We start from the raw sequence: 26,724 nt of genomic DNA, 5'->3' as shown, positions 1-26,724 counted from the left end.
TACCACAGGGCAAGTGTTATAGCTGGGGGAAAGGCAGTTATGATGTGATTAGGCAGGATCAGGGTGGCACAGTGGTTAGCACTGCTGCCTCACAGTGTCAGAGACCTGGGTTCAATTCCCGCCTCGGGCAACTGTCTGTGGAGTTTGCACATTCTCCCCATGTCTGTGTGGGTTTCCTCCAGGTGCTCCAGTTTCCTCCCACAGTCCAAGGATGTGCAGGTTACGTGAATTGGCCATGCTAAATTGCCCACAGTGTTAGGTGAAGAGGTAAATGTAGGGGAATGGGTCTGGGTGGGTTGCTGTTCGTGGGGTCGGTGTGGACTTGTTGGGCTGAAGGGCCTGTTTTCACACTGTAAGTAAACTAAACTAATAAAGGATGGGGAAGGAAACTGCAGGGGATGGGCACAATTGAAATATGGAGCTTATTCAAGAAACAGCCACTGCGTGCCTTTGATAAGTATTTACCTGTCAGGCAGGGAGGAAGTGGTCGAGTGAGGGAGCTGTGGTTTACTAAAGGAGTTAAAGCTCTTGGCAAGAGGAAGAAGTAAGCTTATGTTAAGACGAGACATGAAGACTCAGTTGGGCAATTGAGAGTTACAAGCTAGTCAGGAAAGACCTAAAGAGAGAACTAAGACGAGCCCAGGAGGTGACACGAGAAGTTGTTGGCAAATAGGGTAAAAGAAAATCCTAAAGCTTTCCATTGGTATATCAGAAATAAAAGAAGGATTAGGGCCAATCAAGGACAGTAGTGCGTGGAGTCCGAGGAGGTAGTAGAAGTTACTAAATTAATATTTTTCATCAGTATTCACCCCAGAAAAAGACAATGTCATCGAGGTCAATACTGAGATGCAGGCTACTAGACTAGTTGGGATTGAGGTTCACAAGGAGGAGATGTTAGCAATTCTGGGGAGTGTGAAAATAGATAGGTCCCCTGGGCCAGATGGGATTTAGAAGAAAGCGAGGACAGCAGATGCTGGAGATCAGAGCTGAAAAATGTGTTGCTGGAAAAGCGCAGCAGGTCAGGCAGCATCCAAGGAGCAGGAGAATCGACGTTTCGGGCATGGCAGTGAAGATGAGCAATCAGATCTTGGGGTCTATACACCCCTGAAAATTACCACCCAGGTTGATAGGGTTGTTAAAAAGGTATACAGTGTGTTAGCTTTTATTGGTAGAGGAATTGAGTTTCAGAACCGTGAGGTCACTCTGGTGCGGCTGCATTTGGAGTATTGCGTACAGTTCTGGTCACTGCAATGTAGGAAGGGTTCAGAAGTGATTTACTTGGATGTTGCCTGGTTTGGAGGAAGATCGTATGAGGAAAGGCTGAGGAACTTGAAGTTGTTTTCATTCGAGAGAAGAAGGCTGACAGGTGACTTAATTGAGACGTATAAGATAATTAGAGGATTAGATAGAGTGGACAATGAGAGCCTTTTTGCTCAGATGGTGATAGCTAGCGTGAGAGGACATGGCTTTAAATGGAGGGTTGATAGATATCGGACAGATGTCAGAAGTAGCTCCTTTACTCAGAATAGTAAGGGGCTTGGAACACACTGCGTGCAACAGTTGTAGACTTGCCAACTTTAAGGGCATTTAAATGGTCATTTGATACATTATTCCATTTTCTTCCATATGTTTATGTTAGATGGGCTTCAGATTGGTTCCACAGGTTGGTGCAATATAAGAGCTGAAGGGCGTGTACTGCGCCGTCATGTTCTATGTTCTATGAAAGTAGCCACATAGTGAAAGCTTCTTTGATGGAAATTCCTAATACAAAAGACTAATAAATATATTTTAAATTACATTTCCTTTTGACATTTTCAAAACATTTTATCTTCCAACAGTCATCTGACAAATGGCCATATCAACCGAAATTCAATGTTGAAGAAAACTCAAGTCAGCTTATATCTGAGAATTAATATTGTTGATAAGCAATTGTTTAAATAGTAAGAAAACTGGAAATGCACAGCAGGTCAATCAACAATTGAAAGAAAACATTTAAAGCGTTGAGTGTAACCATTGAAGATTTGATCACAATCAAAATGTTAACCTTTGTTGTGGTTCTGCTCGCCGAGCTGGAAGTTTTTGCTGCAAACGTTTCGTTCCCTGGCTAGGGAACATCATCAGTGCTGTTGGAGCCTCGTGTGAAGCGCTGCTTTGATGTTTCTTCCGGTATTTATATTGGTTTGTTCTTGCCGCTTCCGGGTGTCAGTTTCAGCTGCAGTGATTTGTATGTGGGGTCCAGGTCGATGTGTCTTAGACTTAGACTTACAGTGTGGAAACAGGCCCTTCGGCCCAACAAGTCCACACCGACGCGCCGAAGCGCAACCCACCCATACCCCTACATTTACCCCTTACCTAACACTACGGGCAATTTAGCTTGGCCAATTCACCTGACCCGCACATCTTTGGACTGTGGGAGGAAACCGGAGCACCCGGAGGAAACCCACGCAGACACGGGGAGAACGTGCAAACTCCACACAGTCAGTCGCCTGAGTCTGTTGATGGACGTTCTTGCCGTTTCCGACCAGCTATCTCTAGTAGCCATACACTCAGACAACCAGCAACATGAATTTGACTGGGAAAACACCACTATCATAGGACAAGCCAGACAGAGAACAGCCAGAGAATTCCTAGAAGCATGGCATTCATCCACAAACTCCATTAACAGACACATTGACCTGGACACCATATACAAACCACTACAGCTGAAACTGACACCCGGAAACGGCAAGAACGTCCATCAACAGACACATCGACCGGGACCCCACATACAAATCACTGCAGCTGAAACTGACACCCGGAAGCGGCAAGAACAAACCAATATAAATACCGGAAGAAACATCAAAGCAGCGCTTCACACGAGGCTCCAACAGCACTGATGATGTTCCCTAGCCAGGGAACGAAACGTTTGCAGCAAAAACTTCCAGCTCGGCGAGCAGAACCACAACAACGGATACCCGAGCTACAAATCTTCAATCAGATTTTAAAATGTTAACCTGTTCATGTTTGAATAGGTATGTTTTGTTTCCCTAGAAATTTGATTTGTCCTTTTTATTTCCTGCAGTTTAACTGTTAAAGTGGCAGAAATGTTGGCACAGAGCACTGTATGTCAGAGTGCTGAAACAGGACTTAGTGACCATAACCTGCATGCACTTGAGTATAGGTTACTTTAATGTTTTGGGAGACCATTTCTGATCTTTGGTTCGTCAGTAAAAATGAAGGTAAATCTCAGCCATGACTGTGACCAAGACTATTGCCTGGGAACATTCTTTCTTCAATTGGTACCAATCTGGCAGGTAGTAGACAAGTTCCCTTCATGGAGTTTTGGCAACATCAGAGTCAAAGCATTTTTAGCACTATTATGGCCAGGGCTCTCCTGAGTAATTGGACAATTGTTACTAATTCACACTGAAATATATTAGAAATTAGCTGAGTGTCATCATCTTTGAAATTCAAAGAGGGTTTCTCTGCATTATGTTTGGTGGGTTTTTGCGCACTATCGTTCCAAACTCGAGTCATTTACTAGGCACCACGGCCTTAAGGTGCCCCTCTCATCCAATACTGTCCTGTTCCTCCCACTCACTATAAGCAGCAGTACTCAGAGTCATGGAGATGTACAGCATGGACACAGACTCTTCGGTCCAACCCGTCCATGCTGACCAGATATCCCAACCCAATCTAGTCCCACCTGCCAGCACCTGGCCCATATCCCTCCAAACCCTTCTTATTCATACACCCATCCAAATGCCTCTTAAATGTTGCAACTGTACCAACCTCCACCACTTCCTCTGCCAGCTCATTCCATACACGTATCAACCTCTGTGTGAAAAGTTTGCCCCTTAGGTCTCTTTTATATCTTTCCCCTCTCACTCTAAACCTATGCCCTCTAGTTCTGGACTCTCCAACCCCAGGGAAAAGACTTTGCCTATTTACTCTATCTATGCCCCTCATAATTTTGTAAACCTCTATAAGGTCACCCCTCAACCTCTGATGCTCCAGTGAAAACAGCCTCAGTCTGTTCAGCCTCTCCTGATAACTCAAATCCTCCAACCCTGACAACATCTTTGTAAATCTTTTCTGAACCCTTTCAAGTTTCACAACATCTTTCCGATAGGAAGGAGACCAGAATTGCACACAATATTCCAACAGTAGCCTAACCAATGTCCTGTACAGCTGCAACATGACCTTCGAACTCCTGTACTCAATACTCTGACCAATAAAGGAAAGCATACCAAACGCCCACCATCTCAAATCCCACTCGTACGAGAATTTGAGATTTGCTGTGGGTAATATCCCATTGTAATTGTTGGACTCCCAGCCAAGGAGTTTATGATCCCTTAATGTTCACTGATGCAATTCAAGTGAATTTTAGAGGAAGAATTCGGTTTGTGACTTCAGTGTTATAAACTGTTTTGTAAGTTTTGAATTATTTTCTGTCTTTGGACAATTAAGAAAACTCATGTAAAGTTGTTTCTTAATGTAATGTTTTAATGCAATCTTTTTCTTCTAGTTTGAATTAAAATGAAGGCTTAAAGCACTGTTTCCAAATTGGCTCCCAATTGTTTACCGTTACATCAACAATGTCAAACAAAAACAGGAAGTGCTGTAGAAATTCAGCAGGCCTGGTAGCATCTGAAGTTCTGAAGAAGGGTCACTGGACCTGAAATGTTAACTCTGCTTTCTCTCCACAGATGCTGCCAGACCTGCAGAGCTATTCTAGCAATGTTTGTTTTAGATTTCCAGCATGAACAGTTCTTTGTTTAATTTAAACAATATGAAATAGCTTTAAGTATCTTGCCCTTCCTCACTGTTAAAATATTAACACTTTTAAATCTCGAAGTTTGAATAATCTAATCACTGATTTATGCTTGTATTTTCCCAGACTCTCACAAACATTGAATACATCTTGCATTTCATGAGTTATCTCATCACACAAGCTTTTTATTGGAAAAAGTAACCATGTCAGTCAATATTTCTTTGAAAACTTTCTGATTTGTTTCAGTTGCTCAGATGAATAGCTGCATCTTCTTTTCTCCTGTATGTTTCTTCGAATAGATTCCAGAAAGTCCTCATCAAGGACGGAGCATAGGTGAAGTGTTAATCATCCTAGGATGCCCCTGAGCTTTGAGAAGGAAAATTTATGAAAAATTCAACAACAGAACGAAGCAATACAAACTCTACATAGAAAGAGATAGATAATAATAAATTAGTAAATAGATTAATAAGACATGATTGGACTTGCACTAAACTTGTATTTATTTTTTAATCTTTGAACATGTTTTCAGGTATAAAAGTCAGGTTTCAGTGTAAAGAGTTCAGAAATGTTGCCAAGAATGGAAGGTTTGAGTTATGAAAATAGGCTGGATAAGCTGACTTTTTCTCAAGATCAGGTGAATAGCAAAGTTCTTTACCCTGAGGTGGGTGAGTTCTAAACTAGAGGGCATATTTTTATGATGGGAGGAGAAAAATTTAAAAAGGACATGAGGGGCAACTTTAGTACACAGTGTTGGGTGTGTGGAAGAATTGCCGGAGGAAGTGGCAAATGCTGATACAGTTACAATGTTTAAGAGATATTTGAATAAGAACTTGAATAGGAAAGGTTTGGAGGGATTTGGGCCAAATGCAGTCAGGTGGGACTGGTTTAGTTTGGGAACATGGTTGGAATGGACTAGTTGGACCGAAGGGTCTGTTTCCATGCTGTATGACTCCATGACTTATTTGATCTAATGCAGTCAACAGAGATGATGTTGATGTTTAGAAGATTCAGAAGCAATCTTTGAAAACTATAAGATCCTGAGGGGACTTGCTGCGGTAGATATTTGGAGGCTGGTTCCATTTGTGGAGGAGACTGAAACGGGGGGACACTGTTTTAGAATAAGAAGCCTCCTATTTGCAATGGAGATGAAGACAACTTCTTCCTCTCAAATGGTCATTAGTGCATGGAATGCCCTACCCCTAGAATGCAATTGAAGCTGGATCATTGAATTTATTGAAGGTTGAGTTAGATTGTTTTGGATTGTTAAGGGAGTCAAAGTTGTGAGGGACAGGCAAGAAAGTGAGTTAAGACCACACCCAGATCAGTTACAATCTTATCAAATGGTAAAGCAAGCTGAATGGGCTGGTTGGTCAATGTCTGATCCAAAGTCCTCTTCTCTTATATGGAGGATAAATCAAATATTAATCATCATTTAAAACACTTTTCCTTAAATTGGTAACTTATTACAGAAAAATCTTTTCAAATTAAGTAGCTGCAAATGAGGCAGCAGTAGCAGGTTGGTGTAATAGGGTTATATAGGGAGATTTGTTTAAACTGTAGTGTAAGGGATAAGTAGATGCTATGCTCACAGCTTGAGTGCATCATCAGTGATATCAGATCACATGGAATGGGGACCTATGGAAATGATATTTGAACAAAGTCCTGCTGAACCATGTCTGTCTAAATAGTTAATAAATGTTCATTAATTTATACTAGCAAAGATTTGAGCCCTCTTATCTCAAAGGCACCAAGAACCTGAACTGTAACAGGGTAGGAACGGACTGAATGTTAGACAGTTCTTCTTATCCTAGACAGATAAGTCTTATCACTTATCATAGTGAGACTATGGAATGTGTTGTGGCTGGTGCTGACTCTCTGATAAGTTCAAGAGGGAACTGGATGGCCCTTGATGCAGAGATTGGATCAAATAGAAGATAAGTACCTTTTGAGATAACACATGATGATCCAGCTTTGTTTTGATCCCTGAAGGAATTAGGAAAACATTTTTCAGGGTATCTTATCACTTCTCCTTTTGTTTCTCTCAGGAGATGGGCTACAGGGGAGGTGATAGCAAGTCTTGCCATGATGTTCCAACCATCAGGAGTATGGAGCGGGCTTGTCTAGCTGGTCTTTTCCAGCTTACAACATTTCTGCATGTTAGTGTGTTTATTGTTTTTGATTAGGGAATATGATACATTTCCATATGCCACTGTACTCTCTGTACAAGGTAATCAAAAAGCTGGGAGGACGGGAAGCGGGAGCAGCAAGCATTCCCAATTAGCTATCCATAACTTCAGAAAGTGAGCTTTCCGAAAGAGAGAGAGAAACTGTAGATGCAAGGTATGGACAACAGGAAACACATTAAGTGAATTTGTTTGGGTCATTTGTGAAGTCTTTTGTTTTTATTTCTCTTCATTACCAGATCATTCAAAGTGGCTTGACTAACAGCCAAAGCTCTGAATGATTAGAATCTCCATGAATCTTCAATTACAATTTCTAAAAATTATGAATTTTCTCTGAGTGTATTAAAGCAAACCTGCTTTAGAGTTGTATCAAACCACATCTGTACAGAATGATTCAAAATATTTGTATAAAAGTAAAGCTTCCGTGGATGTTTTTGGACTCAGTGAAGATCAAAATCAATAACTCCCCTCAGTTTTGATTGCTTGGTGCATTATTATGAGGGCTCCATATCATTTTTTGAAAGCATCAACTAACAGAATGTTCAAAGACAGACTAGTTGAGGCTAGAATCCCTCTCTATGCAGTTTTTTTAAAAATTGGAATCATAGTCATAATAAGAAATTTCAAGATAGCAGCCATATTCACAATACAAGATAGAGTGATAAACCAGGCACATCTGTATGTAACTAATTTGTGCTTCTCTATTTTGAGATGTGTTAATCATCAAAGATAGGTCAAAATACTGGGAAATAGGACTCCCTCTGAGATGAGCATTTTTAGATTCATTTTGTGAGATACTATTTGATGAATAGTTTGTTCATTTTCATAAAAAGTGAAATTGGAGCCATGAGAGGTCAGTTTACGAACATTTAATGCCTTATCCAAATCTCGTCTTGAGGGTCCATTGGAAGAGGCTTTAATCTATTTATTTCAACAACATTGAAACTAGTGCGAAAACTTCAGAGCCAAGAACTTTGGACAGACTTGTACTCCAATACCTTGTGGTACAACATTAATACCCTTGAAGTTCGAGGAGTACTATTAAGGCAATCTGTTGGATATCTATGCATGTAGCAACTTTGCACTAGTGCATGCAACACACTTGAAAATCTCAGATGTGCAAAGTCTGTCACTTTTGCTCTTGATAATTTAAATGTCTTGTTTGAATAGAAATTGCAATAGAACAGATAGAGGGTTGACCAATTCAAAATTACTTTCTCTTAAATGGTGTTGAGCTGCTTGAGTGTTGGTAGAGCTGCATTTGTCATGGGAAATGGAAAATATTTCATGTGATTTCTGACTTGCCCATTGTTGATGGGCATTGGGGAATAAGGAGTAGAGTTACGTGACACAGAATTCTCAGCCTCTGACCTGCTCTTGTACCCATCATATTCACAAAGCTCATCCAGATCCTACTGCACCAATCCTTGAGGTACAGTCTGAATGTCCCTTCCAAGAAACATCCCATATCCATCCAGTACCTCACTGCAACAAGTCAACTAAACTTGTCATGTGAAAAGTAACTGCTGAGAAACTATATCATGCCTCATTTCCTATATCCTTTCCTATAATGCCACCTACCTGCAAGTCCCCTCCAAGTCACTCATTATCCTGACTTGCAAATATATCGCTGTTTCTTCATTGGGTCAAAATCTTGGAACTTTCTCCTTACAGCACATGGACTGCAGCAGTTCAAAGAGACAACTCACCACCATCCTCTCAAAGGTGAGTAGAGATGGGCAATACATGATGGGCTCAGACAGCGACACCAACATCCCACAATTAGATCTTAAAGGATTTAGCTCACTGTAAAGACTGTGTAGTTTTTACATTTCAGTAGTTTTGGTTGTGGGTTGAAATGGCAAATGGAAAACAAGGATTGTGTAAAGTATTCCTGCATGTTATAAAGGTGGGTTACTGATACTCATTCTGAGTGTTGTTTACAGTGCTGTTTGTTCAGTCAATAGGGCAGTTTTAGTTTCCAATGAGCTGGAGTCAGGGAGGAAGTTTACAAAATGAGTTTTGAGCAGCAACAGGTAGCTGACTGTTTGTCTGTAGAATGGTGACCAGTTGTTGATACAATGGCCATTTGCCTGTCAACAACCGTGCAATTGGTTCCCAGCTAGCTGTGGGAGTTTGTGGGTGTGATTATTTGGTCAGAACCCTTCAGACCTTCAGAAAGAAAAGTGCTCTTCTATTTTTTTACAGTAAAAAAACACTTTGAGTCTGAAAAAAGCCAGTTTATTTCACCACATCTGTTGCTGTAAGCTATGGCTTTTAACTAACGTGTCAGAGACTTTCAAAATGTGAATCAGTTACTCTGTGCCTTTTGCAAGCAAGTGAATGCCCATGAGATATCAAAATTAGGGAGTTACAAATCTTGCTAGGACACTCAGAGAGTTCACTGAAAATGCAGACGCAATAATCAGCTATTTGGTTGATCAGGAACATAATTAATTTATTTATGATGTGGAGATGAAGTGGTCTGAGCCTATGTCCTTATGTTGTGTTATTCATGTTGATACAAGGCCAAAACCACTTTCCTTCAATGTTTATAATGCAGTGTGATTTATATAGTTAGCATTTTCCAAACAATTTACTGACAAATTTGGGATCCTAGAGCCTCTCTGTAGAAGGTTATTTATTAAATATAAACTGACAACTTAAGGTTTTGCAACAAAGTGAAAACTTGCATACCTTAAGCATAGTGGAATATAATTCCTGGCCTGGCTCTCAAACTAATCACAGATAGAAATGCTGGCAATTATTAGAACAGTGAAAATTCCAAACTTGCATTAAAACACATGTTTAAAATTGAATGCTGCATTCCTGTGTTGAATACTGGGCACCTTTCCACTTGAGGTACCCAGACTGGAATTTGATACATTAAGTTGAAGGTGTGCACTCTATTAAGAAGTGGTAGTTGACACTAATAGATCAGATCTCCCTGACAAACCATATGTTTTAGAGGAGCTTCAAGTGTTGGGAAGGAGATATCAGAATTTACGGAGGTTTTCATAGAATATACAACATAGAGCCAGGTCATTTGACAAAACTATCCATGTTCATGCTCCACACAAGATTTCACTTGTGAGATCAGCTAACCCTCTCAGGGTAAACTTTCTACTCCATCCTTGCCAATACATTTTATCTAGCCTCCCCTGAAATGGATCTATGCTATTCAACTGAAATACTCAGTGCGGTTGTGAGTTTAATATTTTGACAATTTAAGACGCTTTTCTGAACTTTGGGTTGATGTTCACTGTCGATGTGGAACGTTCTGTGGTATTTCCAACCAGGTTTAACGGATCACATGGACTATATTTGCTTTATATGCTGAAATGGGGCAGCACGGTGGCTCAGTGGTTAGCACAGCTGCCTCACAGTGCCAGGGACCTGGGTTCAATTCCCGTCTCGGGCAACTGTCCGTGTGGAGTTTGCACATTTTCCCTGTGTCTGTGTGGGTTTGCTCCAGTTTCCTCCCACAGCCCAAAGATGTGCAGGTTAGGTGAATTGGGCATGCTAAATTGTCCGCAGTGTTAGATGCATTAGTCAAGGGTGAATGGGAACGGGTCTGGGTGGGTTGCTCTTCGGAGGGTTGTTGTGGATTTGTGGGGCTGAAGGGCCTCTTTCCACACTGTAGGGAATCTAATCTAATCTAAAAAAGTTGAAGTTAGCTTTGAGCTGTCTCAATGTTGAATTAAGTAAACACTATGCTACCTGCTGAACTAGGGCTCGGTTAGCATAGGTCCTTAGATTGTAGTGCATAATGATGCCAGTTGCATGCGTTCAATCGCTATACTGCTGGCTATTTCTATTATAAATGTTTGTACTTTCTGATATGTATTTACTGTTAACAGAACCAACCTATTGGTTTAGATAGGATAAAACAAAGAACTGCATATGCCGAAGATCTGAAGCAAAAACAGAAATTGCTAAAGAAACTCAGCGGGTCTGGCAGCACCTGTAGAGAGAAAACAGAGTTAACCTTTTTAAATCCAGTGGTCCCTTTCCAGAACTGAAAGTAGCCAGAAAATGGTGGGATGAATGCTGAAGACAGTGGGGCTAGTGGAAGGTGGCTGGGTGGGGATGGGTTGGAGTGCGTGAATAGGTGAAGATGGAACCGAGAGAGAGAGAGAGAGAGAGAGAGAGAGATGGATGATGGATGATGGTAAGTGAGGATAAAGGACATGGAACGAGACATTCAGTTTCTAAAACCAGTGAACTCAATACTAAATCCTTCAGGCTACAGAGTCCCTGGTAGAAAGTGAGGTGTTGTTCTTCCAGTTTATGCTGAGCTTCACTGGAGCAGTAAGCCTGACTCAGGGAACATGATGGTGTGTTGAAGTGGCAGGAAATTGGAAGCTCAGGGCCATTTTTGAACACAGAACATAGGTGTTCCAGAAGCAGTAACCCAGTGTGTGTTTCATCTCCCCAATGTAGAGGAGACCATATAGCGAGTAGTGAATACAGTAAACTGGACTGAGTGAAGTGCAGGTAAAAACTGCTTCAGCAGGAAGGTGTGTTTGGGGACTTGGATCGTCAGGAGGGAGGAAGTAAATGGGCAGGTATTACATCTTCTGCGATTCCAGGGGACGGTGCTGAGGGGATGTGGGGGGGTATTGAAAGCGGAGGAGAAATAGACCACAATGTTCTGGAGAGAATGAGGAAGTCTGACAAGAGAGGGGAGTGGAACATGTGTCTGGTGGTGGCATCCTTGGAAGTGGCACCTTATGACCCCTTGAATACAGACCCTGGTTTGTGGTAAGCGAGCACTGGGGGACCCTGTAGCTGTTGTGGGGAGGGAAGAAGAGGGGATGAGGGCAGAAGTGCAGGAAATGGGTTGGACACATCTAAGCGGCTGTCAACCACAGTAGCCAGGAATCCTCGGTTGAAGAAAAAAGTGGATGTTTCTGAGCAACCCCTCACCACCTGTGCAGAAGGTGGCATTATCAGAACTAATTTGCGGAGACGGAGAAACTGGGAGAATGGGATGGAGTCCGTACAGATAGCAGGTGTGAGGATGTATAGACCAGGTAACTGTGGGTGTCAATGAGTTTTAGTTGAAATGGGTGGCCGGTAAATCCTCAGAAATGGAAATAGAGATGGCGAAGACAGGAGAAGTCAGAGATCTCTGTATCGATAATTATCTTGAATGGTAGAATAGGGGGCTATGCAGTTCAGCTTGTTCATGATAATTAAGCTAGATAACATGGGAAACAGCAGAAATGGCAACAGAAATTTGCAAAGCGTTGTTGATGTGTACATGAATGTGTAATGCTGTAGCAGTTTGAACATAATATGGAAAAGACAGATCAGAGTATTGATGAGAATGTAGGAACTGTCGATGGGTCAGAGATTTATAGATTGAAGTATAAAGCCACTAAGATCTAGGTGACTGGAACAAGGAGCAATCGAAAAGGCTAATAGATTATTCACTTTTATTTCAAGGTGTTGGCAGTCAAAGGGCTGGAAGTTATATCACAGCTGCATAGAGTTCTGGTTAGACCCCATCTGGAGTATTGTTCTGGGCACCGTATCTGTGAAACAGGACGGTTGCCTTGGAGACGGTGAAGCACAGATTTATTAGATTAAAAACAGGGCCGTAAAGTTAATTTACATGAATATGTTGCAAAATTACGACTTTCTTTCCTTGGATAGGAAGATTAAGGCATGCTAGAATTGAGGTGTTTAAGATGGCCAGAAGATTTGACGAAGTAAATCGAGAGAAATTATTTCCTGTTGTAGGATAGGCCAGAACAGAGGCATGGCCTTAACATTAGAGCTAGACCAAGGAGTTCTGTTAAACAGCATCTCTTTCCACAAATGGTGACAGGATTCCAGAACAGTCTCTTAGGAACTCTGTCAATGTACAGATTCTGAATAGGAGTAGGCCATTCATCCCCTCAAGCCTGCTGTGCCATTCAGCAAAATAGTCACTGATCTGATTGTGGCCTCGATTCCACCTTCCTGTCATCTCATGATAAGGCTGGGTTGATTGAAAAATCTGAGAAGTAAGAATGAAAATCCACAGCCTGACTCTACGGCAATTAAATAACTCAGGTTCTGGCTACCACTCCAATTTAAAGGATATTCTGTCTCTGAAAATTGCAGCAAAGTGAATGACAGGTAACTGTTCAGCTCCAGGAACGATTGTCACCACATCAGGAGGAGCAGTGATACAGACTGGAAGGAAACGTAAGCGGGCAGCTCTGTCAGAGACAGATGACAGAATTGGGTTGGGGAGCTACTACTGGGAGGGAGGTAGGTAGAAACGGAAGGGAATAGTAATCACCAATAGGAAGGGGTGGAGGAGCACATTATATGTGAATTGTAAATGTTTCATTGTTTCTCAGTAGTAAATAGGAACATTCTGAATGATCTGAAGATATTGTTTAATGGTTTTATGTTTTTACCCTTCAACTAACAAGGTTGGTTTGCTCCAAAATGCTTTTTTTCTTCAGTTTCCCTCCTTAAATGCCCTCTCTCATGCGAACCTCTTTTTTTTATTCTAGGTGAAATCAGATGCTATTGTGATGGACCGCAGTGCGTAGCAACAGGCTACATGTGCAAGTCCCAGCTCTCTGCCTGTTTTACCAGACTACTGGACCCTCAGAATGTCAATTCACCGTTACTTCATGGCTGTATGGACACTTTCTCCAATACAACGGAGATCTGCCAATCACAAGGTTCCTACCACCATAAAGGACACTGGTCACTCTTAGAGTGTTGCTGGGAAGATATGTGTAATTATAAAGGGCTACAGGAAGTTTTGCTGCATTCTGCGAATAGCATGTCAGGTAAGGAATATTAGAACACTAAGTGCATGGTTTATCTGAAGAGACCTTCAATAGAATTTTGTCACTCTGTAAAGGATTTGCTGTGGGACATAGGACAGTATCACAGTGCATTGGGAAATTTACACTTCAGTAGAATTTTCTACTTAGAGTTATGGAGTCATAGAGTCATTCAGCATGAAAACAGACCCTTCAGTCCAACTCATCCACGCCGACCATGTTTCCCAAACTAAACTGAACTCGTCCCACTTGCCTGCATTTAGCCAAAATCCCTCTAAATCTTTCCTATCCGTGTATCTGTCCAAATGTCTTTTTAATTTTGTAACTGTACCTGCAGCTATCACTTCCTCTGGCAGTTCATTCCACACACAAATCACCCTCTGTGTGAGAAAGTTGTTCCTCGGTTCCCTTTTAGATCCTTCTCCTTTAATCTTAAAAATATGCCCTCTACTTTTGAATGCCTCCACTCGAGGGAAAAGACCTTTGCAATTCACCTTGTCTATACCCCTTGTGATGTTATAAACTTCCATGCAGTAACTTCTCAACCTCCTATGTTCCAGTGACAAAAGTCCCAGCGTCTCCTTATAACTCAAACCCTCCAGTCCTGGCAATGATCTGGTAAACCTTTCCTGAACCCTTTTCGATTTAATAATATCTTTCCTACATCTTCCAGGGTGACCAGGACTGCACACAGTACTCCAAAAGTACCTTAGCAACATTGTGTACAACCTCAACATGACTTTATAGCTCCTACACTGAGCAATGAATGTTGGCATGCCAAATGCCATCTTAACTACCTCACCTACTGTGTCGCATCTTTCAAATAAAGTGCATGAATGCCAAGGCCCCTCTGTTCTACAACACCACCTAAGGCCAAAGCTTTAATTGTATGTCCTAACCTTGTTTGTTGTACCAAAATGCAAAAAATTGCATATATCCATAATGAGCGTCATCTGCCACTCCTCAGCCCATTTGATCAAGACCCCTTTGCAATCTTAGAAAACCTTCTTCACTATCTACTATGCCACCAATTTTGATGTTGTCCGTAACCTAACTAACCATGCTTCATATTCTCATCCAAATCATTTATATAAATGAAAAACAACATAGGACCCAGCACTAATCCCTGTGGAACAGAGCTCCTGACAGGCCTCCAGTTCAAAACGCAATTCTCTACCACCACTCTGTCTCCTACTGTCAAGCCAATTATGTATCCAGTTGGCAATCCTATATCCTATGTGACCTACTTTTACTAATTCATCTACAATATGTAACCTTGTTGAAGGCTTAGTAAAGCCCAAGTAAACAACATCTACCGTTCTGGTAGATGGTCATGTCTTCAAAACACTCAATCAAATTTGTGAGACATGATTTCCCTCGCTCAAAGCCATAAAAATCCCACGACAATATTTTTAAGAAGAGCAACAGAATTCTCTCCAACATCTTGGCCAATGTTTATCCCACTGCCAACATCACTATAAAATATTTTCTGCTAAATATCCTGTGGTCGATTGTGGGAGCTTGCTGTTTGCAAATTGACTTTCATGTATTCCTCATTACAACCTCAATAAATATGCATTGGCTTAAAAATGTTTTGGCTTCTCCTCAGGATATATAACGAATGAATCAGGAAAATATACTCTTCTCTTTCAACCCTGTTAGAAGTTTTGTTAAATTGGAAAAACTTTGTTATGAGTCAAGGCTCACTCTAATACTCAACTTGGCTTAATATAGAGCTACATAGACCATCCAGCACAAACACAACCATTCAGTCCAACTGGTTGATCTTCTCTCACCTCTCTTCATCTCTCCCTATTAGCATATCCTTTTATTCCTTTTGTCCTTGTGTACTTATCATTCTTTTGATTAATGTTTTAGTTTTGTCTCCTACTTTACCTTGTTATGCTTTTTTGTTAATGCTTGTTTTAAAATCAAAAACTTCAATAATTGCATAATCCACAGATGATATGCATCTTCATGTAATCTTGATGTGTCAGATTAAGGTGAGAACCTCTTGAGTAGCATTCATTTAAAAATGGAATGATGTTGGGACAAGAAAAGAATACAGGGTGTAATCTTATAAGGTCATGTACAATGTGGGCGATAGGGAGAAAGGAGGCAGAATTGCATGAAACTCCATCCTGGCCTATTTCAATGCTGGATTAATTTATTGCATCATTTTAACTAAATTCCAGGCTTAAAGTCGAGATTCTCACTAGGCAATGGCAAGTTCCCTATTAGGAGAGATTACTGCTTTTTAATGACCTTATTAAGCACATATTATACATCTTCCTATTCTACCCACCTGATGCTGAGAATTCTCAATTTGGACACCAGGCACCTGGTGACTTCAGCTCACTGCTTACGCTAAAGGAACTCCATTTTAAATACCTGCTCAGTAACATCTCTGGGCACATTCCATAGGCACCAGCCACATTAACCCGACATCCAGAGTCTTTGGCATCTGGCATGTGCCAGGCTGTAAGAACCCTCGAGGCACATCGCCAATCAATGTTCAGTACGCTGACACACTTCAATGTTGCACCTCAGAACAATGCCACTATAACGCTGCAGCAAGGACACTTTATGCTCCGGGACGTGCACCCAGTTCACAGACTGGGCCAGGATGCACTTCTGGGCTGTTTGCATTCCTCTCTTAGCACCAAGTCCCTTTGAGCCTACCTGGATGCTCACAGCCTTGATATTGCGCTCACAGTATTGCATTGTCTTGCCCTTTAGTGAAGACGAAGCCAGGAAGCTTGTCATGGTGGCCAGCTATCTTAGTCAAATCAAAAATGATAACCTTTGCTCAGGGAGTCCTGGCACAGTAAATCAGGGCTGTTTCTGATACCAGTCTAAGATATTAGATATAGTCAGTCAGCTGCTCAAAGCTGTCAGAGTCAGGATGAAGTGTAAATAATGGACTGAAGTTTGAGTATCCTATTTTAAGCAGGAAAGAAATGAGAAGCATTAAAGGAGATGAGAGTGGGTGATATAGCTGTCACTTTTGGTGAAGATGGGGAGGGGCAGGGTAAGTAGTTAATGTGAGAAGTTGAAGAAGTTGCAGTAAAAGATTTCAGTAGGTCTGACAGAGAGGAACTCTCTGTGAAAGTGACACCTAGCCAAAATAACCTAAGCTTCAGCCAAATTTTACAAATGCTGTGAGACCTCAATCTTAGATCTAATTTTTCAGCAGTCTTTAATGCACTGCTCAGCAGTAACCATTTCACACTTTTCCATCCTATACAGCAGGTGCCCTGCCAACCTGTGGTGGGGAGGAATTGAATATGATTTCTCTTGACTACCAAGTCTATTGACATTGCTAATATCTCTACCTCTCCTCCTTGTTACAAATTAACCTTGTATTACTTCTGGCTGGCTCTTCCATTTTGTTGCATTCACTGTTCACAAATGTGTGCATTAGCATTTACACAGTGGCTCAGTGGTTAGCACTGCTACCTCACACCACGAGGGTCCCAGGTTCGATTTCAGCCCAGGGCAACTGTCTGTGTGGTGTTTGCACATTGTCTGCATGGGTTTCCTCCCACAGTCACAAAGATATGCAGGTTAGGTAAATTGGCTGTGCTAAATTCCCCCTAGTGTTAGACGCATTAGTCAGAGGGAGGTGGGACTGGGTGGGTTGCTCTTCGGAGGATCAGTGTGGACTTGTTGGGCCGAAGGGCCTGTTTCCACAGTGTAGGGAATCTAATCTAAAAATTAGCAATCCATTTTATGAATAGTCTCGGATTCTGTTCCCCACTAACCTATGTTTTCTGATGAGAACAGATTGAATTTTTTTAGTCTACCTTCATAGCTCAATGAGTCAAAATTGGGACTTATTCGTTTAATTTCTCCAAATTCTCTCAGCTGCTTCTATATTCTTGTGTAATTACAGTGACCACAGCTGTACACAACACTCCATGTGTGGTCTAAGCTGGTGTTTCATAATGACCTGTACCCCAGTTGCAGGAGTAGCATTCCACCATTTCCACAGCTGGATGATTTTTGCAATTATGTTGCGCTTCTCCCTTCATGGAGGAAACGTTGGCTTCATTTGAATCAAGGCAAAAGTGAGGACTGCAGATGCTGGAGATTAGAGTGTGGTGCTGGAAAAGCACAGCCAGTCAGGCAGCATCCGAGAAGCAAGAGAGTCGATGTTTCGGGCAAAAGCTTTTATCGAATCTAGTTAACCAAACTCTCTTGATGGCCAGCCGTTCTATTTCCCAGGCATGTTCTTCCTCATGGAAGTACTGCTGCTGCTGCGGAGGACACAAAGTACCACTTTACAACGTTGGTGTCCATGCAGTCTCCATTGGAACATCAATGTCAACATCTGCCTTTGAGCTATTTCAAATACACCTGAGAGTACAGGCAGGGATCTGCTGTAAACTCCTCATCTGTAAGTCAGTGCCTCCAACGACGCAACACTCCCTCTGTACTGAGGGTTCACTTGGATAATTTTTGTTCAAGCGCCTGGTGTAGGACTCGAGCCTTCCACCTTCTGCTGCAGTAGGAATAGAGTTATCACTGAGCCAGAGCTAACGGATGGAAAATAAAGGTTGTGATTACAACCTTTGAATGCCTTTTCAACAATCTCACATGTTTGCAGCAAAACTAGCTTGTTCTTTCTTTGTGTCCATTTGAGGAAATAAACACAGCAAATGTAGAGCATCCATTGTTGAACTGCTTCCACAAAAACTAATGAAGGTATATTTACCATTCAGTGTCCCAACTTGTTGGACTTTGGTCTCGTTCACATTGTTGCCAGGCACTACTACTTGAGGTACTTTACATACCTATCAGAGCAATGTTAACGTACTGGCAAAACTCTGCATGTATGGCAGTACCTGTGGAGAAAGAAACAAAATTAATGTCTTGAGTCTAATATGACTGTACAGGACATTGGTTACTGGATCAGTGGTGCTGGAAGAGCACAGCAGTTTAGGCAGCATCCAAAGTGCAGCGAAATCGACGTTTCGGGCAAAGGCCCTTCATCAGGAATAAAAGCAGTGAGCCTGAAGCGTGGAGAGAAAAAAGGACACTGGTTAGGTCACCTTTGGAAGACTGCATTTAATTCTGCTCTCCCTGCTGTAGGAAGGATGTTGTGAAACTTGAAAGGGTTCAGAAAAGATTTAAAAGGATGTTGCCAGGGTTGGAGAATTTGAGCTATAGGGAGAGGTTGAATAGGCTGGGGCTGTTTTCCCTGGAGCATCAGAGGCTGAGATTTATAAAGTTGTAAGGGCATGGATAGGGTGAGTAGCCAAGGTGTTTTACTGGGGCTGGGGATGTCGAGAGGGCATAGATTTAAGGTGAGAGGGGAAAGATTTAAAAGGGACCTAAGGGGCAGCTTTTTCACACAGAAGGTGGTGCATACATGTAATGAGCTGTCGCAGGAATTGTTGGAGGTAGATACATTTAAAAGGCATCTGTATGGATACATGAATAGGAAGGGATTTGGGCTAAATGCTGGCCAATAGGACTAGATTAATTTAGGATATCTGGTCAGCATGGATGAGTTGGACTGAAGGGTTTGTTTCCGAGGTGTATTTCTCTATGACTCTATGTTGATGAAAAATCATCTTAATCATCTTGGGTATTGTTGAACATTTTCTGTTTTTATTTGATATTCAGTGGTTCACTATCATTTTACCTGTTTACAATACGAACCAAAACCAAATAATTTCATTGGCTATGCCTATCCTTTGCAAGCCCAACATTTGTCCCCATCAAATATCCTTGAATTGAGCAGGTTGCAACAGCTTTTCATGTTCAGAAACAACTGTAGAGCTATGGGTCTGGAGTTACGTGTAGGCCAAGCTGGTAAGTATAGCAGATTTCCCTGCCTAAATGACACTGTCAACCAGATGAGTTTTTCTCACGATCTGGTAGCTCTCTGGTCACCATTGCTCATTTTAAGTCCATGCCTCTGGTCTGCTTGTTCAGTGCCATTAACACTAAATCACAATCTTCGAGTAAAAAATGAGGTCTGCAGATGCTGGAGATCACAGCTGCAAATGTGTTGCTGGTCAAAGCACAGCAGGCCAGGCAGCATCTCAGGAATAGAGAATTCATTGTTGCTGGTCAAAGCACAGCAGGCCAGGCAGCATCTCAGGAATAGAGAATTCTGAATGCTGCCTGGCCTGCTGTGCTTTGACCAGCAACACATTTGCAGCTAAATCACAATCTCCCCAGATTACAAACCCCAGCATTGTTCACACATAACGGCATTAGGGAAGGTGGCTGTTTCATGCAATTTATGTCAATAATTCACAGGTCTTTTTGAAAAAAAAATTGTTAAGGATCCTCATTTGAAATATAATATTTAAAAATGAAAGAGCAGCTTGTAAAGGGTGTTTTAATAATGTTTTTAAGTAAACAGGAAATGACTCAGAGCATTAGTGTGAGGAATATTTCACTGATAAAGACAGTGATGAGGGAAACCAGAAGGGTGAGCGTGACTTCACTAGAATTTGAATCCAAGCCAACTGAGTTGCTGTCAGTGTGGTTGGTGAGAGCCCAGGTAGTTCACAGACTTATACAATGCAAACAGCTATTGGTCAAATCAGTACCAACATCAGACTTGAGTAATTTAGTCATTTAACTTCTGCCATCTGCTGTTTCAGTATATTTCTAACTGTCCCCATAAAGATAAAAATTTCCTGCCTTGAATTCTGTTACAAAGTGCTCACTTGAACAGGCCTATGTTAGGAATATTATACAGTCCCTTGCTGAGTTTCCCAGTGTTGTTTAAAAAACGGAAAATTTGCCATAGTCCTTGTGGATTTCTTTCTAAAGAGACAACTGGCATTAATTTAACATGGGGGTCAGGTGGGAGCAAGGTTGAGCAGGCACAGTATGGTAGGTTGATATCACAAACCAACTGTCTGTCCAACTCAGCTAACCAATACCCATACCATGCTTGGCTTATTATAATATGGTGGAAGGAACTCTTGTGTTGCAGTGGCCAGAAGTCCTGGATTCCAGTCCTGTTGAGTCCAGAAGACTGGTTAATATAAAAACATCTACAATCTAATGAAATGTTCAATTAAATCAAACTGAGAGCTTTTCAGAATTTACAAAAGCCAAATCAACAACAGAAGAGGAAATGCTAAAAACTCTCAGCAGGTCAAGCAACACTAGAATGGCAATTGCTCTCTTCAAGGTTGGAATCTTGTGTCCTTCTCCAAGGCAAGTTGTTACTGGGGGCGTGGCTTTTAATTGTGCAAAAGGGAGAGATGAATATGGAGACAACCACCTTCCTGCCTCCAGCCCCATTAAATCCAGAATACAAAGGCTCAGTGGCAACTTTCCTCCCAATCACCAATCGAAGCCCTCAAACTGGCAATTAATACTAATTAAAGACCCACATCCTTATGCTGCTGGCATTTTGCCAGGTTGAAAGGGGGCTGGTGGAGGCTTACCTTTTGGGAAGCATGCTGATTAATTCCTTTCAGGGTTTGCTTGCAGTTCTGTGGAAGAGTTCTGTGTTGTTCAAAGGGTCTGTGCATAATTGAGGGACCCAGGGTTGGGAAGGGAAGGCCATTAATAACCTCACTCTTCCTGCAACGTTCCTCCCCCACCCCCAACACACACAGTCATTCACCATTACCTGGCTCCTTCCCTGCTCCAAGACTTCAGATGGGTATCACACAGATAGCAGCCTCTACCAAGTCCAAAAGAGTCAGGAATTCTCAGCAGGTGGAGTCTCCACCCCTATGGGTCCCTTGATCCCAGGGGAAGGTCAAGTGTCAGAGGGGTAGAAATATCACAGGCCATCATTGAAAGACAAGATGTGGTGTCTCATTTTGTGTCTCGCAGCATCCAAGGTTCCACAAGGTTCCAGTCCATGATCCCAAATTGAATCTACCTGAGCATTACCGCACCAGCCGGCCTTTCACCTCCTCTCCCCTCACTGGAAATAAATGTAAGACTCACCACTAACATCCATGGTAACCCACAGGGACCCTTCATTGTGAAGAAAAGTGTTTGGGAGCCATCTTGTCAGGTGTGAGACTAATACTAACTTCATTAAATCCGTACAATTTTTACCATATGTACAGACTCTTGTTTGAGAACGATTGGTGTGGGTGAGTAACAAAATTAATTAAAATTAACCAAGCCAAGTACCTCCGTATCCAAGACAAAGTAGAAATGGACATAAATAAAAAGGTGGAAATGGAGAATTGCACTGCTGCCTCACACCGCCAGAGACCCGGGTTCAATTCCCACCTCAGGTGACTGACTGTGTGGAGTTTACACGTTCTCCCCCTGTCTGCGTGGGTTTCCTCCCACAGTCCAAAGATGTGCGGGTTAGGTGACTTGGCCATGCTAAATTGCCCGTAGTGTTAGATAAGGGGTATGGGTGGGTTGCGTGTTGGTGTGGACTTGTTGGGCCGAAGAGCCTGTTTCCACGCTGTAAGTAATCTAAAAAAAATCAATCTTCATTAAAAAAAAGAAAGTATTATTTTGCAATGAGGAAAAGTGGGGGCATAATGGCTTTTTTTTAACATAACTTCTGGTACTCCTCTCCATCACTCCTCAATAGTACTAAGATGTTTCTCTAAGAATGAATAAATTATAGATTTCAATGTTGTAAGTCATGGGTACAAATGTTCCCTCTGTGCTATCCCTGCAATGAATTTTAGGAACTTTAGTGCAGGATTGGTTTGCGTTACAAAATTAGCAGGGAATTCAGGTCTTGAATTCAGGTATTGTGCAGCACTTTTCTTTGCAATTGCAGATTGTTAAACATTGAAAACATGTACTAGTTATTTGTAAAATTGTTTATAACAGCAGAAACATGCTGGAAAATCATACAACGTATCACCAGAACCTGGGAACTGATTTTGCTCAGGTGGCTAGATTATTGGCTTGTAGAGTAGTGTGGTGCTAACAGTATGGGTTCAATTCCTACCACTGGTTAGAGGTTATCATGAAGGGCTTTCCTTCTCAACATCTTCCCTCACCTGAGGTTTGGTGGCCCTCAGGTTAAATCACTATCAGAAAGCAATCCCTATGGTGTGGTAAGACTATGGTGACACAACAGTTACCAGAACCCTGACCTAATTGGTTACATACTGTCATTCTTGGAATACAGGCCATTCAGAATATTGTTGTTTGAAAAGCCTGTCCTAATTTTCTCTCCTTGCCCTCGTCATGCATTCCTCATCAACTACCACAGGCTTCCCAAAGCCAGAGAGGAATCTTTGTCATCAACTTCAAACATTTTCATTGCCACGTTCCTCTTATTCTTCATGATGGTTTCTACAGGTTGACCAACTCATTAAAAAGGTTAAGGAACAACTTGGCATGGCCATAGATGTAGGATTGAGGAGGGAGTGTGGTGGTGGGTGGTGGTAAGACACTGGGAGCAGTGGGCCAGGAAGCAGGGGCTAGCAATATCATTGCAAAATAATACTTCCTTTTTTTAATGAAGATTGATTCAATGTGCCTTAAAGGCTGCTTGGAGGTGCTAGGGGAATGTGAAGAGAACATAATGTGTATAACTATGAATGTTCTGCATATGCATGAAAATATGCATAGAATTTGCTTTAGAGTGGGTGCTTCAAAAATGCAGAACAAAAGACATCCCAACACCAAGCAACAAAGGACAGAAGACATCCAAACCAAATATATCGCTGTCCCATAAAATCCAGGCCAGTTGGCCCTGTTTCTCTTCCATATTCAGTAGTTTGTTACATATTGAAGAAATACAATGGTGACTCTAAATCTATCTCTAATTGTTTATTCACAGAACTTTAAAATATGTTAGAACTTGGATTTTGTACACATGAAACTTTTTCGCAGGGAGCCTCAATCTTGCTTGGAATATTCTGTGTGGTGTCAGTACATGACACTCTGTTTCCACTTAAACATGTAAGAAATCAAGTACAGTTTTAAGGATCAGTTGCCAGACTAACAAAGTCAAACACAAATGTATCACACCATAGAAAATTACACTCTGTGCTTCCATGTCCCTGCACATACCTTTTATTCCTCCAATACTTCTGCTTTCACTGTGTCTCTGCTCCTGTATTAGTTCTGTTCTCTAACTAACTTGCTTTCTCAGTATCCCTGCTTTACCAAGTGGGCAATTATAGTTTAAAGCTGAAAAATGTGTTGCTGGAAAAGCACAGTAGGTCAGGCAGCATCCAAGGAGGAGAAGAATCGATATTTCGGGCAGAAATCCTTCAGGAATGAGGAAGGTGTGCCAAGCAGGCTAAGATAAAAGGTAGGGAGGAGGCACTTGGGGGAAGGGCATTGGGAATGCGATAGGTGGAAGGAGGTTAAGGTGAGGTGATAGGCCGGAGAGGGGGTGGGGGCGGAGAGGTCAGGAAGAAAATTGCAGGTCAAGAAGGCAGTGCTAAGTCCGAGGGTTGGGACTGAGATAAGGTGGGGGAAGGGGAAATGAGGAAGCTGAAGAAATCTGCATTCATCCCTTGTGGTTGGAGGGTTCCTAGGCGGAAGATGAGGTGCTCTTACTCGAGGCGTCGTGTTGCCATGGTCTGGCGATGGAGGAGGCCAAGGACCTGCATGTCCTTGGCGGAGTGGGAGGGGGAGTTAAAGTATTCAGCCACAGGGCGGTTGGGTTGGTTGGTGCGGGTGTCCCAGAGGTGTTCTTTCCGGAACGCTGATAGGGGAGGGAAGGGAAATATATCCTTCGTGGTGGGGTCTGTTTGGAGGTGGCGGAAATGTCAAAGGATGATATGAATGTATCTGGAGGTTAGTGGGGTGGTAGGCGAGGACCTGTAGGGTTCTGTCCTGGTGGTGATTGGAGGGGCGGGGTTCAAGGGCGGAGGAGCGGGAAGTGGAGGAGATGCGGTGGAGAGCATTGTCAACTAAGTCTGAGGGGAAATTGCGATCTTTGAAGAAGGAGGCCATCTGGGTTGTTCAGTATTGGAATTGGCCCTCCTGGGAGCAGATGCAGCAGAGGCGAAGGAATTGGGAATATGGGATGGCATTTTTACAGGGGGCAGGGTGGGAGGAGGTGTAATCTAGGTAGCTGTGAAAGTTGGCCGGTTTATAGTAAATGTCCATGATGAGTCGGTCACCCAAGATAGAAATGGAGAGGTCTAGGAAGGGGAGGGAGGAGTCTGAGACAGTCTAGGTAAGTTTGAGGTTGGGGTGGAAGGTGTTGGTAAAGTGGATGAACTGTTCAACCTCCTCGTGGGAGCACAAGGTAGCGCCGATACATGTAACGGAGGAAAAGGTGGGGTTGGTGCCAGTGTAGCTGCGGAAGATGGACTCTTCCACGTATCTGATGAAGAGGCAGGCATAGCTGGGGCCCATGCGGGTGCCCATGGCTATTCCTTTGGTTTGGAGGAGGTGGGAGGATTGGAAAGAGAAGTTGTTCAGAGTGAGGGCCAGTTCAGTCAGTCGAAGGAGGGTGTCAGTGGAAGGGTACTGGTTGGTATGGTGGGAAAGGAAGAAGCGGAGGGCTTTGAGGCCATCATGATGGGGGATGGAGGTGTATAGGGACTGGATGTCCATGGTGAAGATAAGGCGTTGGGGGCCAGGGAAGCAAAAATCATGGAGGAGATGGAGGGCGTGGTCCCGAACTTAGGTGGGGAGTTCTTGGACTAAGGGGGACAGGACCGTGTTGCGGTATGCAGAGATGAGTTCGGTGGGGCAGGAGCAGGCTGAGACAATGGGTTGGCCGGGGCAGTCAGGTTTGTGGATTTTGGGCAGGAGATAGAAACGGGCTGTGTGGGGTTGTGGGACTATGAGATTGGAGGTGGTGGATGGGAGATCCCCTGAGGTGATGAGGTTATGGATGGTCTGGGAGATGATGGTTTGGTGGTGGGAGGTGGGGTCATGATCAAGAGGGCAGTAGGAGGAGGTGTCCGCGAGCTGGTGTTTAGCCTCAGCGGTGTAAAGGTCGGTGCGCCAAACTACCACCGCGCTTCCCTTGTCTGTCGGTGGTAGTTTGGTGAACCAGCAGACAAGGGAGGCACAGTGGTAGTTTGGCGGGGAATTTACAGGATTTCTTCTAGCAATATTCCAGAGATTCATTTTTTATTCCAAATGACCCTGGAGCTATCCTGAAGGGTAGATAATACTATACCCTGCTTTTCACTTCTATTCACTTTATTTGGGAAAATTAAGTAACAAGTAGCCAGATTGACATTGCCAATGTCCATTATTACTCAAAGTCAACTTTTCTAACCATCAGTTCCAGCTCTGTACATTAAGATGGAACATGGTTTTCGCTTAAGAAAGAACCATCACTATTGAAACAAAGCAGTATGAGAAGGAATAGGAAAAGGACCAACTTCTGTATGACATGAATGATTCCTGTTGGGTCCGGCTAGTGAAAATGACAATGGACTCTCAAGGTCTTGCTCCAGCTGCAAGATTTTGTTTTGTGAGGGTTGAATGAAAATATATTCTTTAGTGATCCTGCCTTTTTATGTAGATGTCCTGCTGTTCTGAGTGATCTCTGATACAAAGATTACATAACTGGTGAGTGCAACAAAGTCAAGGCATCCCAGGTTGTTGGAAACACCGTGTGGAGGATAGCTCCTGATTGACATGTGGATGGGTAGCAAGCAGTACGTGAGCTGGAGATAGTCACTGTCCACAATATAGGTCCAGACATCTGAGAAAGGCTCTCTCAAAATGAAAAGTTACTCTGATTTTGCTCCACAGATGTTGCCAGACCTGCTGAGATTTTCCAGCAATTTCTGTTTTAGTTTCAAACTTGCCAGCTGTAACTTTTGTGTTGTGTAGTACTGCCACAGACTTTGAATAGAAAATGGTCGGTTGGATTTTGAGTCCACTTCAGGAAGAACATACAAGACTGTATCGGAGTGCGCTTATGCATGCACATGTTGTGCATAGGTGCAGTATACATTTATATAAATGCATGCACTGTGTAATATTCATAACATTCCGATTATGGTACTTATATCAAATCATATGCATGATATCTGTTTTCTTAACCTTTTTTGGATTCCAAAGTGTAGCTGAGGTAATTTAAGGAGAGTGTTAA

At 42.5% G+C, this 26,724-nt stretch overlaps 1 protein-coding gene across 1 annotated transcript in view; it reads left to right on the top strand.

Moving 5' to 3' along the window:
- The window catches only part of LOC132830870 (BMP and activin membrane-bound inhibitor homolog), a 61,958-nt gene that overhangs the window by 22,334 nt on the left and 12,900 nt on the right, over nucleotides 1-26,724 (top strand). The window contains exon 2 of the mRNA XM_060848770.1: nucleotides 13,452-13,736. Coding sequence (XP_060704753.1) covers nucleotides 13,452-13,736 — 285 coding nt within the window. The remainder of the gene's footprint in view (nucleotides 1-13,451; nucleotides 13,737-26,724) is intronic.

Source organism: Hemiscyllium ocellatum, chromosome 32 (genome assembly GCF_020745735.1).
Source record: "Hemiscyllium ocellatum isolate sHemOce1 chromosome 32, sHemOce1.pat.X.cur, whole genome shotgun sequence".
NCBI classification, from domain to species: domain Eukaryota; kingdom Metazoa; phylum Chordata; class Chondrichthyes; order Orectolobiformes; family Hemiscylliidae; genus Hemiscyllium; species Hemiscyllium ocellatum.
The sequence above is the reverse complement of the archived record's forward strand: the minus strand, read 5'-3'. Positions and strand labels throughout refer to the sequence as shown.